Below are 15,424 nucleotides of genomic sequence, written 5' to 3' on the forward strand. Positions count from 1 at the left end.
CCAGATCATCTCAATTCTGCTTGCATTGGTGGGAGTTTTCTCCTCTAGGAGCTTCTTAGACCAATGAAATCACAGGTCTGCTTGTTCTACCTACATAAGTGGACAGGGGCCACTTTTCCTAATGGAATGGAAGCTTGTAGGCAGAGATGATTTCATTTGTCTCTATCTCTAGTGCCCAGCAGAGGGCCTGGCAGATAGCTGGGGCTTTAATCAACATTTGTTGGGTAGTTGAATGATCTTACGCTTCTCAATGCAGATTGAGTTTGTGGTCCACTTTGTCTTTGGGAAGCTAATTTTTTGAACCCAAGTGTTTTTTATGTAGCCTTGGTAATCTTATTCTCACCTCTGGAAACAATCTAAGGCAAAAATCTCAGAGTATTTAATAGCTATCTAGAGTTGACAAAGTGTCTTCCAATTTACACTATACTATTTGAACTTCTTCAGTCCATAGTAATTTCTTCAAGGAACGATGAATTTGGATTTAGAAAAGTTGGGTTTTATCTCAGGTCTGCTACTTAACCTATGTGACCTTGGGCAAGCCACTTCCTTTTGTCTGAGCCTGGATAACCTTACCTGTGGAATGAGGGGGTTGACCTTTCACCTCTAAGAAATGCCCATTGTGTGAAAGGGGGTGAATTTTCCAGCTGGAGCCCGGCATTAAGTCATGAGCACAAGGCCCTCAAATGCTTCAGGCTTCTGTCCAAGCTTTTGAATTCTAGCCCCTTTCTTCCTAAGGCTGGACTACTACAATAGAAAGGAATCCTTGGTTTTTGGGGGGTTTTTTTTTGGTGTCTCGGGAAAGTCACATTATAACTTTAACTTAGAGTCTTACTGCCTTGAACACACTGAATTTAATTTCCATCTGATGCCATCTCTGGTTTGGCTGCCAAGTCCTAAAGAAATGGCCGTCTGAACAGGTTTCTCAAAGTATGTGTTGGCATTTGAGCTCAACCCCAATGGGAAAGCAGCAAATTTGGAAGTGAGCATTGGCCACCATCTCTAGTGGCGCTACACGTATCCCAGTCACAAGTTTTTCTGCTAGTTTACACACTGTGCTCCCTCTTTCATATTAATTGAAAAGCAGTATGTTCAAAATCTTTTAAAAATAGAATTTTCTTTTTTTTCTATTGTAGTAAATATGAAAACTTTTTGGGAAAATAAAAACTTGATTTGCCTCTTGTGCTTTTTTCTTCAGGGAGTTTTATGACTTCCGCCTCCCTTCCTCGAAGTTTCACTGAAGAAAGCCACCTTGTTCATCCCCCCAGGAAGGAAGGGTCCTGCTGATGTGATGGCTCTCTGCCCTCCCTTCCCTCGAGGAGACAAAGCCTCTTGCAGGGCCTGCATAGGCCCAACAGAACACACACACCCCCAGGGCTTTATTCAGTCCCATTTCTCAGTGTCTGTAACAGAAGTCTTTCCATCAACAGCTATGATATCATTATGCTAACCAGCTAAAGGGTGCATTTCTATTAACCATTCAGTGCTCTTCTTGAAGGGGACCATATGGCTCTAAGCCTGAAGAAGAAAGGTGTTCCAGAAATTACAGCTTTTGTTAGTTGAAGGAATATACAATTGTATATTGCAAATGGAGGCCCCAGAAACTAAATTGAAAAGATCTGAATTCAAATCCTGGATGTTATTATTGTAAACTCAGTCAAGAGCGCAGGATTCTTGCTAGATGTCACCCACAAAACTTCCCACTGCAGCCTGAACCAGATTAAAATCTAATTAGGAAATGTTTAACGGAATAAAACATAAACTTTACTTTGTGGTTTTCTAAGTTGACACAGGGCTAGCACAAGATCCATTCTATTTGATTTTAACCACTGGTTCGGCAGATAAAGTGAGGGAGCTTGAGTCAGGAAGACTGGCCTTTGAACCCTGCCTCAGGCTGACTAGCCTTCGGCTTTCCTGTCCTTGTCTGTTTACGGGCACGATAAAAGACAGCTCCCCTCCCCCCCAGGGAAAAAAAAAATGTGTAAGATCCTTTGTAAATTTTAGTGTTGTCTAGGATTATAGATCTCATAGATGTTATCTAATATTTAAACTATTCAGAAAATGAAGAGAAACATTTTAGCTAAATGGGAAAGTTTTATTCAATAAATATAATCTGGCAAACTTCTAAAAAACATTTACTGACAGCTGTACAATAAGCAAATTGCATTAACTGACAATGTACAGAAAATTTTAAAAAGGATTTCATTACATAACCACAGTGTCTGAGGTCCAACATTTGAACTACATATTGCTACAACGTCCAGCTGCTAATGCCCCTTAAAAGCAAACATTCGTTATAATAAACATGTCATTTAGATATCATTTTTATAGGATTATCCTTCAAGTTTTCTCAAAATAAAACCATACTCTGCTATTTTTTTTTCTTAAGAAAATAGAGGGTCATCTCATTTCAAGATGTAAATAAAATATGTACACATGGGACCAAAATTAAACATGGTTCAAATCTCTTTGGTGTCTCTTTCATGGATGCCTTATTTGGGAAACTGATCCTCACTCACTTTCTCCTTGGCTGCTTGAATATTCATTAACAAGTATCATAAGCTTTAGGGAAAAGCATCTCCAGCTTAAATTGAAGCTTTTATTATTTTTTTAAATCAATTATCTTGTCTTTCTATCACTTAGTTCCCAATATATCCCTCTCCAACTTAGGGAACTTTTCCTAACATTAAAAAAAAAAATTTAGTAAAACCCAAACTACCAGCACATTAATGGTCTTGAACAGTGTGTGTGACATTTTAAATGGTATCCCCCATCTCTGCAAAGAGGAAGGAACTTGTAAAATTCTTTTGTAGCAATGCTTGGTTACTTTGACTATATTCTCTGCTTATTTTAGCAAATCCAACAGGTTTATGTGCCAGAAACAGCACGAGCTCCGCTGTGTTCATGGTAGGGTATGGGGTCACTGTAGCTGTGGCAAGTGAGTTTGAGCTTAGCCTTCCTACATAACACACAGTAATGTGCCCTGGTGAGCTCCAGAGGCTTGGGTACAAGCCTCTCACAAGAGTGAGAGCCCTCTAGGGAAGCTCATCAATTTGAGGGCATCGAGTCTTAACCTCTTCATTTTCAGAAGGGAAACTCTGGGGAGGCTATCTGCTTTTTTTGGCCCAAATTTCATTTCCCACCCTGCCCCCATCAGAGCTGAGGCCATATTTTGCACCTAACAGCAGTTGCTGGGATTCCTTCATAAACTGCAGCAAACTGACTTGTTCACTAGCTGATGGGAAGGCCATCACTGTAAAGCTAATTCTAAGTAAAAAGATGAAGTTAGAAATGGACACTGTATTTTATTTTGTTGGCAGAAACACTTGGGTTATTGGTTATACCCTATTTTCAAAAAAGTACACAATATAGATAGAGCTAATGGAAATACTTCCATGAATTATCCTGGTCCTGTTAAGTTCTGTAATAGAAATTTTGGCAGTAGAAAACAGACTTTCTAAAGATGAGTCACGTCATTTCATGCTCAGTAGACTATCATACTACATTATCCTAAATTTTAAAACTTTTTATTTTCAATTTAATCTAGCTTTAGTATATGGGTAGGCTTTTTAAAAAACACATGAAACAACAACAAAAAGATCTTAATGTTATTTTACAAAGTAACAAATGGCCCACTGGTTGATACCAAGATTTGCTTCACTTCACTTAGCTTTCAAAAAGTGAATCCATAAAATCCTATTTTTTCATTTCAACTATAAACATCCAATCAATTCAGGACATCACTGCAGGGAGCCCTTTCTGACGGCTGGTGGCCCAGCTACAGAGGCAGAGACTCCTACTGTCTCAGAGTGGCAGCCTTCCCCTCCAAGGCAAATGCAGTCAATCTCCTGCATGTCCTTTTGTTAGGTCAGATTTTACTGGATAAAAAAGCAAACTCTACCTTACTTAAGTGTGCCTCACCTCCTTTGGGAAATGAGGGGCTCAAATTTCTGTTTGTATTTTCTATCCTTCCTACAACCCCATTTTCAGAATAATATTCCTCTTCTAAAAGACATCTAGTACACCTGGAGATTTGATAGGAAAATTTTTAAAAGTTAAGGTAAAATTCAGAATGCAATATTCTTACTACTGAAACACAAAATTTCACCAGGTCATAAAATTCTTGTTTGTACTCCTTACACCTCCAAATCTTTGTAGCCTCACATAAATGAAACTGCTTATTGGTTCAAATGTGGGAAAGGAATTGAGATTCTGAAGTTAGATTTTTGGACAGGCTCATTACTGGGCTAAGTCATATATGGAGGGGTGACTTACATACTTAAGGTTGAGTTTTTCCCTAATCTTCATAAGACAACACTTTCACATCTTGAAAATATGAATTCATTTCAAAGAAATTAAGCTACAATCAATCAAATTGATTAAAACCAATTACAACCTTGAACATTTGGACTAAAAATCACTTGAGGATTGAGTTAACCAGAGTCACAAAAACCCAATTAACTCTGCCTTTAACTTCCAGTTGCTACCTTTGATCCAGAAAAAATCTAGCATTCTCATCAGGCAACAGAGTTCATTTAATGTCTATTGCAATATCTCATGTACTATTTCATTTGTGGGGGAAACAAAGCCAAGACTGAATGTTTATTTAAAAAACAATGGCCGGATTTCGTTTCTTCATGCAGCTTGTTGAATCTGGTGGCAGCAGAGTGGAGTCAAGAAAGTGGCCCTTGTGAAGGAGTTTTCCCAGAGGGATGGACATAAGCCCCGAGGACAGGCTTGATGCTGGAGGGCCGGCTCACGTAAACGGTGAGGACAAACTCAAGCTGGCCACGGCTAGCCTCTCCTCTGGAAGCCCAGCCACACTCAAGGGGAGATGCCCTTGCCCACAATACTTGAGTCTATGTCATGAAAAGTACCTAAAAGTATTTATAATACTGTCCAAACTTATTTGCGTTCTTTTATTTCATACATCTGTATGTACAACATTGTCACAAAATGGAGGATCAATAGTTTTTAGATTAATGAAGGGTAGAGAAAGGGCTTAAGTTCTTAAAATACAGCAAGACCAAATTGAAATACATTAACTGGATTAAAACATGCAAAAAATACATCAATGATAAAGTTATAAAATAATGCCTATGCTAATGAAATGGAACTTTTCTTCATATTCTGTCATAAAAGTTCCCTAGTAAACGGTTAAAAATGAAATTAAAAACATAGGTCTGGTTTTTGTTTTCACTGGAACAAGAATTCTACCTCTCTCGTCTTAGAGTTTATAACTCAGACATGAACTTTCCTGGTTCTGTTGCTACCAGTTTATAAGAGGTTGTGTGGGTACATATGTACTATCTGCACAGAGGCAAGCAAAGAATGGATTGGTTTTCTTTCCTTAAAAACCCTGTCCCATGAACTTTACAAAAATATCAATAAAGCCATAACATGGGTCATGGGGAGGAGAGGGGGGACCTTTACTCAAATGCAGCTAAACCTTCAGCCACAAGAAGCTTCAATAGAATAAAAAATATAGAATAAAAAAATAGAGTTTTTAAGGCAAACTTTTCAGCACAATTTACAGAAGCAGCTTTAAACAGCAGTGGGCCCTAGCTAATTACTGGATATTTTAACATGTAAACAGGAGCTCTCTCTCCCTTTTCCACCTTGGTAGCAAAGCTAAATGCCCTTCCATTAACCTGTGAGGCAGTAACTTAAACGAGGATGAAGCTATTTCCAATTTATGTACAGGGGTTAATTTGTTTGGGGTTGGAATAAGGAAAAACCATAAGTGGAAGGAATTTACTTCTCAAAAGGATTTTTTCTTTACTCTTGAACTTGAGTAAGTGTGCCCTATTCCACTGTTTCAGGAAGAAGTCTGGCTGAACTAATGGTCACTAACCGAAGAATCCCACTGAACTTTTGGGAAAAGACTGACATGGCTGCCCCAATGCTACTGTTCCTTTAACAAGCAGATGAGTCCATTGTGGAGAGGGTCAGGATGCTCCTGTCGTTGGTACAGAAGGGGTCCGATGGGCTCCATGATCTACAGTAACAATAAGAGACAAGTTTGGCTGACTGGGAACCTCAGTTTTGGAAAAAAACAAAAAACAAACGATTAAAGCCTAAGTTTATGTTGCAAGCAAACTGAATTTTGGCTCATTCTCAAAGTTTTCATCCTGCCCTGCAAAGGCCTACTGGAACAAGGAATCGGGACGGAGATCAGAGAAGGAGAACCTCAGGGGGAACCGGCAGGGGCTCTTGTCAGTAAGTGGAGCTGGAGGATGCCAGGAGTGAGCCCAGGTCCTCTTCTCCTGCTTCAGGCCGCTGGCCTCACCACGTATCCCAGGATAAAAGGTGACTTACACATGGTTCTCTAGCTGCCTGGAAGTTAATGCAGTTCTAAAAACACAGCTATTTACTTCCTTTTCATCAAAAGGATCTAGCCCTAAAGAGCAGGTTGGAGTATTTGTGGCTACCAGCAGATGCACAATTTAAACTTTTTAATAAAATCCATCGGGGCAGCTAGGTGGCGCAGTGGATAGAGCTCCGGCCTTGGGGTCAGGAGGACCCGAGTTCAAATATGACCTCAGACACCTGACACTTTTACTAGCTATGTGACCCTGGGCAAGTCACTTAACCTCGATTGCCTCACCAAAAAGAAAAAAAAATCCAAGACAAACAACTTCTTTTTTTCTTTTTACTTTTAAAACAACTTCTAAGGCAAATGAAGACAAAGTGACACAGTGGGTAGAGGGCCAAGTTTTGAGGCAGAGAGACCTGTGTTCTAGTCCTGCCTCTGAGACACATGGCTGTGTGACTTCTCAGTGATGCAGACAAATGTCTAAGACTCTACCCTGCAATCTTTGGACAGACCGACACAAAACAGGACAGGAAATCTTCCAGGCTCAGATGAGGGGCTTGGAGCATGTGGCTTCTGAAATTCCCTCCTACGATGAGAACACACAATGGAAATGAAAGCTGTTTCTTCCTTTATGTAGAATAGCATTTAGCATTCACTACAGGTGAGGATCAAAATATTCTGTAACTTTTGTCTTTATTACATTTATCCTCTATGAAAACCTGAAAAACAGACAGATAGGACACACTTTGACAAAATATGAAGACAAACACTAAGACAGTTTTATCAACTGCTTGTCATGGCTGGCAACTCCAAGAAGTGAGTGGCAATCATCTCCACAGCACCAGGACATGGTGAAGCTGCACTTTGACTAGGCATATTCCTTGGAGGACCAGAGACTGAATCAAGTGCCAAAAGAATCTCTAGGTTATAGTGGTAAAGATTCACTCTGATCCAAAGTGGATCTGGGAAATCAAAGGGCCTCGTGTACCTGCATGTTCCCTGTCCTCCTAAAAACACTCAAGAAACAAAGGCTTCCCACCCCACCCCGCCTCCTGACCGCCAAGTTCCACAGGAAGTAACAATACTGAACAGAGGAATCTGGAATCAGATAGAAAGGCCAAGTCTACATTCTAGCTATCACTGTTTTTACTCTAATTGTTCAAATTAAACAGTTCAACTAAACTGAGGATGATGTAAGTATCCTGTAAGCTGGCCAATAGTAATCTCCACACAGCCCTTTGAATAGCACCAGAAAGGTTTGCATATTGTTATCTTGACCTGCTCATCAAAATCCAGAGTTCCAACAGATCTCTTAAGGTTTTAAAATTATTCAGCAAGTTTTGGCTCCAGCAGGGAAGGATAAGGAAAGGGGTCTATGGCAGCAGTAATTTACAAGTAACCTGAGAAACTGGACAAAATTGGGAAAGTGCTTCAATATTCTGTCAAATATTATTTTAATTACTCCATACTAGATCCTAGATCTAGGAAAATGTAGAACAAGATGCTCCACAGAGGAAAAAAAGGGCCTGCAATAAGATTCTAATTGCCTAAGAGTAAAGTCAGGATGGGACCACCTTCCCTTAGGAGACTGTTCACAACCAAAGCCAACATTTGCCCTGAAGCAGTATCAATCACTTATCCAGGTATAAAATGTACAAAGCAACATAAAAAGTAATTATTTAAAGGTTCCTTTTTCTATATCCATGAAAAACCGCTTATGTGTTAGAAAGGACATCAAGAAAAGTGGAAATACATACAATGCAAACACTAGAAATGTTCATTTTTGGCTCAATATTTGTTCCAGATTTCAAAGTTTACTAAAAACATGTATTTTCATACTATCTGTTTTCTGAGGAGCCAAAACTTAGGGGAAAATGTCAACAAGAGGTTCCCTTATAATGCTGGCTATGAGGTCCACATTGTGGGGCAGTAAAATCACACTGATTCAATCCTTCACACCAGGGGCATGGCGCCACTACCGTCCTCAGAGGCATTCTCAACTCTCCTAGAGTATGCCATGGGAAAGCCTCCACACGTGGGTTGCACTGCTCACAGGAACATCCTGTGGAGGGTGTGAAATTCCCATTGGCATCATTACATCCTAGCACTATGAAAATATGATCAATCACATTTGATAAGCAGGCGAGAATACGGTGATGGGAAGCACAGACATGGTGTTAACCCAAAGCACTTGTACTGCATCCCAAAGCAACGTCTACAAAGGCCAAGTCCGAACTGATCAAAGCGTGTTAGGCAAAGTCAACCAGACCTCATGAGGTGTAAATGATGTCACACTCATTGTTCTTCAGGACAGAAAATCAGCCTGAATGTTAAACAGATTCATCTAGTAGTCTCAAGGGAATCATGACATCATTCACATAAAGAGAACCACAGTATACAAAAGGTTATTTCAATTCCCCCAATCAAAAGATGTGACTTTTAGTGAAATATATGAATTAAAAAAAAAGACTACCAAAAACATGTTTTAATTCATTTCACTCAAACATGCTTTTTAAAAGGCCTTATTTTGTTGAATATTTCCCCACAAGTAAGCACTCTATAATTTAAGAAATTATCAGGTATTTTAATAGTTTAGTGATGGCACAAGCACCTTGAGAGTTCTAATACAGATTTTTAAACTTAGAAAAATGAGTTAGAGGTGCCAAATTTGAAAAACAAATTTAAATGTTACACAACTTCAGAAGGAAATTGGGGTAGGGAAAAGAAATACTGCCTTTTGTATTATAAAAGAATAATTCAAGGTCCAGTCCCCAATAACACACCTAAAAAGATACATTAAGCATAGAAAAGTGAGGCTTTCTGATTTGACAAATTAGATTACTATTTTGTCAAGCCAAAAAGCTAAAACCAGGGAACAAAAGATTACAGCAGATGCAAATGAAAAAGAGAGACGTACAAATCGAGAGACTATTATATCTACACAATATACTAGAAAAACTGTAAAAGAAAGTTCAATATGTAGAAGTCTTTCCAAAGTTATGTTCTCCTCCTTTTAGAGCAAAAGAAGCCCTCGTGGCGGCCTCTGGCCCCCCGCCCTAGCCAGCACTGGCTGCTGCCGTGGGCCCGCGTGGCCCAGAGTGGTCACTGGAGAGCTAGCGTTGCAGCTCGTCCCGGTTTATAGGAGACTCCTCTGCAGCAAAGGCTACCATGAGACATTTCACACCTGTTAACCTGGGCTGGGCTACAGCTCCCCATCACTCGGTCCAGCATCCTTCCAAAAGATGCACATGCTGCTTGCCCCTCTGAGAAACAGCATATGGAGTCCAAGCACTTGACCCCGGGATTTGTTTCAGTAAGCTACAAGTTGAAATAGAAAGAAAAAGAAGGTTAACATTCCTTATCTTGGTTGTCAAATGCTTTCCTACATCATGACAACCACAAGTGTACTTTAAAAAGGAAAATATAATAGGAAAGTTTTTTATTTAATGAGATAATTATTAAAAGATTTACATGGTAGTCTAAGTATGTTGTTATGAATGAGATATGAAACAAAGTACAATTAGGAGGTATGTAATTTTGCCAAGCTATTTCTATGAACTGGCTACCCTGATACAAAACAATCATTTCCTAACTGCTGCCGTATTTCAGGTGAAAGACACTTGGGATTCTGAACAAAATCAAGTTAACAAAAGAGACTAAGTTTTACGTGATCATACTTGACAATGCAGAATCTGAACCACTTCAAAGAACTGCCTGACTGATGGACCTGTGGAGTTAATCCAAAGGTCATTTAAAGAATTTTATTCAGTACCTAGAAAATAAGTGTAATAACACCTTTAACTAGGTGATTAAACTACTCTCAATCACTTGGGGAAGAGTTTCATTCTAGCATGAAATACCACCTGTGTTCTGGACATGACTAACCTTTTTTTAATTAATCACATGATAAATGGAATTAAAATTGGAGTTACCTGTTAAGAACTAAACCAACAGAGTTCTATTAAATTAGTAACATTCAAGACTTTTATTGGCTTATGGTAATATTATAGAGGGATACTTTCAACAATCATCACTGGGTTAGGCTCACTGAGGGAATCCCAATTCTTGTTTCACTAAGGACGGTTCAATGGATGACCTTAAGAAAGTGTCATTCTCAGAAATTTAAAAAAAAAATTTAAATTCACTTTAATCAAAAGAAAGTAGTTGTATGCTCATAGATATATGGTATAATTATATCTGTACAGGCATACAATTAAATTCTTTTGAAATTAAAGGGAGAAAAAAGGGAAAAATATATGTAGAGAGGGAGGGGAGAAAATGGTTTTTAAAACATTATGATGTTGCAAATGTCTAAAAAGTTGGGGACTGCAGATGGCACCCATAGGAAAAGAATCAAAAAGTCAAGATTTAGTGCTGGGAATCTGTGGGATTGGCAGGCAATACACCTAGAGGACTCTGAGTCCAATGGAGAGCCACAAGGCACTTCCTGATGCATGGATCTTCTCTTGTGCCCCTTCCCCTTTTGACTTATCTAGAGTTTCATGCTGGCATCATGGATCCATCCCCAGTCCTTTGCTCTTTGCTGCTCTCACTGCCGAGACACAACAGCAACTCCTAGATCCTGGAAAACTCCCAAACCTAATCCAGGCAGTTAGCGATCCGCACCAGGTTTGAAGATCTCAGGACAACAGTCACAGCCTCCTAAGTAAGCTCTCTGCTCTGCCTGTAAGTCTCTGCTTATAAGATAGATTACTATCTTACACCCTGATGCCAGATTAATCTTCCTAGAACAATGTTTTCATTACATGCCTTCCCTAATCATAACACCCCTTCTCATCACAATTTTAAAGACTGAAGAACAACATACCGCTCTTCAGGCTGGCACGGGAGGCCTCCTGGCACCAGCCTCCCTCACACTCCCTTACAGCCAACTCTCTGGGCTCCTGGGGCCCAAATACTTAATCCAACTTGTAAAGACATTCAGTTTGGGAATGGGGGGAAGGGGTTTGAGAAACCTTGGAAAACTGCTGCTCTTGGGAACTAAAATAATTGGATGGAGAGACCCAGGTTGACTGGAAAGGGGGGGAAGGGATTAGCATGATGTGGCCACTTGGGATGGACACGTGCCAACTGGCAACTTCTCATCTTAACTAATTACTTTTGCTAACTAGAAACTTAAGTTCAGCCATTTTTTTTGTTTTGTTTTTTGCTTTTTGGTGAGGCAATCAGGGTTAAGTGACTTACCCAGGGTCACACAGCTAGTAAGTGTTAAGTGTCTGAGGCTGGATTTGAACTAGTTCAGCTGTTTTTGATAAGGGAGTAAAAATGCTGCCAGTGCCCTCAAAATGCATCCATAGACAAAGCCCTGCTGGTCTGCCCTCCTCATGGTTCGGATGCTTTTCTGCCTTTGCTTGTGGTATTTCCCCCCACCAGCTTCAGGTCCATGGACCCTGTGAAGGCTCCCTGCCCATGTACTCCAGCCTGGTCACTTCTCCCTCTTCTGAACTGCCAAAGCTCTTGCTGTCTCTGTCACTCAATTCATCCTTAGTATACAGCCCTGCCCTCTTCTGATATTTTTTTTCCAACATCTTTGTCCCCTGCCCATAACTTACATTTCTGTATCAGCCACAATGCTCAATCTAGAATGGGTATTGAAGAAAGGCTACACACATTCACAGATAGGCCTAAAGATTAAATTATTAAAGTTCTTTGCTTGTAAGAAAATGTTCCCCCGGATACCTGCCTCCCCGCCCCAGCAACTCACCCCCATGGACTCAAAAACCACTGAGACACTCACACCACACATAACCTCATCCTGTAGTTCTGAGTTTGAGGAGAATTCTCAGTTTTGAGACGGGAGCTGGAAGCTCGTCCCATCTTCTTAGGTCAGATTTCTCGGCAGGATGATTTCACAAGAGGACATTTTAAAATACCTCCCATGTTTAACAGCAGTAAGAGGCATAAATGCAGCCTAAGCAGCCCTGCCATGATGCTGCTGTTGCCAGAGCCCAGAGAAGATGACCTGACCTCTTGAACTTCTGGCTCTTAAAAGAACTGTATGTATTCAGTGCCATTCTTATTTTAATCATGTGCTTATAAATTTGCTACTTCATGTAGTTAACAGATGCCCTTGGTCAGAAGGGAGTCTGTTTCATCTTTGGTGATTGTGAGGCCACGAAGGTCCATGAAGAGAGTTGGGTTTGGGGCCTGGGTGCACACGCATCAGAGGGGTCTATGAAAGTTGGATATCTAAAGTCTCATGTCATTTGGAAAGGATAAGATAGACCATCACAGATGGAGAAAATGCTAGCACACCAGAGATAAGAGCTGAGATGGTTTTACAGCTGCTGACTCTTGTGTCTTGCTTTGACAAAAACAAAAGAAAACTAAAGCAAGTCCCCCTACCAGGGGCTTTTTGCTGGCAGCAGAAGTTGTGAGAAGAAAAAATAAGAAAGCAGAAATGATGCCACAAACTTGACTTCCTTGACTTTTTTTTCTTAATGTGCGCTAGGGGTGGAAATATATATATATAAGTAGCAAAAATATACAAGTAAAATAAACAGATGAGAATATTATAGAAGGACAAACACTATACCAAGGATTCAGAGATGACAGTCAGACATCCATATGCCTGGTCTGTGGCACAGGTGAGTAACCCACTTGCTTACTCCAGGTCTACCTGAATGTATCCTGCTGCCTTCCTCGCAATCATAACGAGAGATGAGAAAGCCAAGTCTTCACCCTCTCTTGAAGACAACTCATACTAAGGCTACAGTGATTTAACAGGCGTACTCAGAGGCCATGGTTTTAAATGCACAGTTCCAATAAAGGGCAGTGCTCAGGCTTCTCGGAGATTTCATGAAGAGGGCCACAATTTTGCAAGCAGTCAACTACATAAACAGCTATGTGAGAACTCTCGGCTTTGTGGACTGATCACAGTATCACTCATATTGAGGCCAGCCTCTTTCCAGTGGCTACTGCAATCCTCTGCAACCTTAGTCCAATTGGCTAGTGTATATGAATGCTTGGAATATAAACTAACATTCACATTAACCTAGATCAACACAAGATAAGTCATCTATAAAAATAATCGTATAACAAGAATTCTAAGGCTTAACAATTACAAAGGACATAAATAGAAGATAAAACAACAAGTCCCATTTTGTGTGATCTGACTTTTAAGGGGCCTGGTTTCAAGGAGGCACCCTGAAGAGTAACAAAGGCACTAAGAGGAGTCAGCTTACACAAAGTATGGATGCGAGTTAAATTATGGCTATGAAACTTGTCTTCAATTAATTTTCTCATAAATCATTTCATTCTTTAACAGGGCTTATCTTAAGAGTCTATAATATTTTAAAGATTAATCATAACCACAATTATATACATTAAATAAAGAAAATATATTTGTAATTGGTCAGAATAGTAACTTTCCCTTCCATAAGATATTTCTGCTCATATTCAAGTCAATACTTTCCTACAATTCAATAAGGCTGAGGATTTGTTTGGTTTTGCTTATTCAATGGGGTGGATTTGGCATTCATTACCTTACTGAACTTTTAAAGAGTCAAATTTTGTTTCTCCTTACCAAGATACAATTAAATTTGCCTCAAAAATGAAAGATTTAGATGACAAGTTTTGACAGTACTGGTGATCAGAAAATTGCCTGGTTCCATGCACAGACCCTCATGCATTCATTCATGAGAATTTACCTTATAAGCCATTTTTGAAAAAGTTCTTTAGGCAGCCGTTAACCTCTATCTAATAAAATGTTAAAATGTATTACAGCTACCATTCTAAGAGAAAACAAAGACTTCAAAAGTATTAGAAATTATTTGACAAATTACCTACAACTAATAAGTGTCATTTCATGAATACCACAAATCCAGGTCATAAGATATTTTTCTGCCCTTAAATTTGAAGTCACTGTGTTGCAAGTTGTTTTTTTTTAAATATAAATAAGATAGAGAAATAAGAATATTACTTAAAAAAAAAACCACAAAACCCTAAATCAGAATTATGAATTAACAAGAACGATGAGATTATAAATGAAATGTGAGTTTCAACCAAGACATGTAATGAGCAGATGAGTTCACGACTGACTACACAGTGAGGGCCAGTGGTAGGAGATACTACCTAGTGTATGCAAGCTCTGCTCTGCTGCTATCTGGATCAGCTAGCAGTTGCCTACTGTCCTCCCCTCTGTGCTTGCTTTCAGCAAATTCATATGCTGAGCTGACTGAGCCCTTATCTTCTTCCATCTAGAAGGACAGAAAAGCAACAGGTCTCATATTACAGAGAGCAACACTTTCACCATTATACAGGTAAATCATAGCAGCAGGCTGCTTTTAAACAATATAAGATGCATTAATGATCATCACAGAACAGGGCACAGTTACTTTCACAAAGGAGGGCTGATGATAAGCTTTTCTGTGTAGACAAATCACACAAAATAAATTTATGATTTACAACTACACAAAAATGTTATAATACACACAGCAACTGATAGAGAAACATTAGTTTCTCCTATTGATAAGTTGTCTTTACTAAACAAGGGTTCTAATCCTAAGGTATTTTCATGTTTTCCTCTTACCCTCCTTTGTAATGAAGAGGATTTTTCCTAGCCTAAATGAATTTTAAAATGGTTGCAACTGGTTTTCCATCCCTTTTTATGGCGGCCAGAGAAGAAAGAGTTCAATGGTACCACCACCAACATTTACAACTAAATTTGGTTCTCCACCTCTAATTGCTAGAACCTTTATCTTGAAATAATTCACTTTTTAAAAGAAAAGTGAGTACTGAAATTCTCTATTTTGATCTCCTTTATACTTGTACACAAATTAAGTTTCCTAGAAAAATACTTTATTATGAAAAATATCAGTATCTTTTTAAAAAAAATTATCTATTTAGGGGGATGGGCTTTTAAAGTAAAAACACAACAAACAACAATAACAACAAAGCATACCAAAACCATTATTCTGTGGCTTGCCTCTTGTAGGCATAAGCAACACTAACTGAAAACTGTTTGTGAAAATAATGCTTATTTAATAAGTGTCTCACATGAGACAGAGACAGAGAGAGAGAGACAGAAAGACAGAGAGAGAGAGAGAGAGAGAGAGAGAGAGAGAGAGAGAGAGAGAGAGAGAGAGAGAG

The 15,424-nt window shown here is 39.3% G+C and overlaps 1 protein-coding gene across 8 annotated transcripts in view; it reads right to left on the minus strand.

Moving 5' to 3' along the window:
* Nucleotides 1-2,078: 2,078 nt before the first annotated feature.
* The window catches only part of ATP11B (ATPase phospholipid transporting 11B (putative)), a 144,019-nt gene continuing 130,673 nt past the window's right edge, over nt 2,079-15,424 (minus strand). For 2 of the 8 annotated variants that reach the window (XM_027875865.1, XM_027875860.1), the window contains exons 29-30: nt 9,498-9,631; nt 6,594-6,899 (exon numbers count right to left, since the gene is read on the minus strand). In XM_027875865.1, coding sequence (XP_027731666.1) covers nt 6,794-6,899; nt 9,498-9,631 — 240 coding nt within the window. In that variant the 3' untranslated portion in view covers nt 6,594-6,793. Of the gene's footprint in view, nt 5,996-6,593; nt 7,033-9,497; nt 9,632-14,407; nt 14,533-15,424 lie in introns of those variants that run through there. The other 6 variants (XM_027875861.1, XM_027875862.1, XM_027875863.1 and 3 more) reach the window with 6 other exon arrangements.

The sequence above is a fragment of the Vombatus ursinus genome, unplaced genomic scaffold (assembly GCF_900497805.2).
Source record: "Vombatus ursinus unplaced genomic scaffold, bare-nosed wombat genome assembly UNPS02014810.1, whole genome shotgun sequence".
NCBI classification, from domain to species: Eukaryota; Metazoa; Chordata; class Mammalia; order Diprotodontia; family Vombatidae; genus Vombatus; species Vombatus ursinus.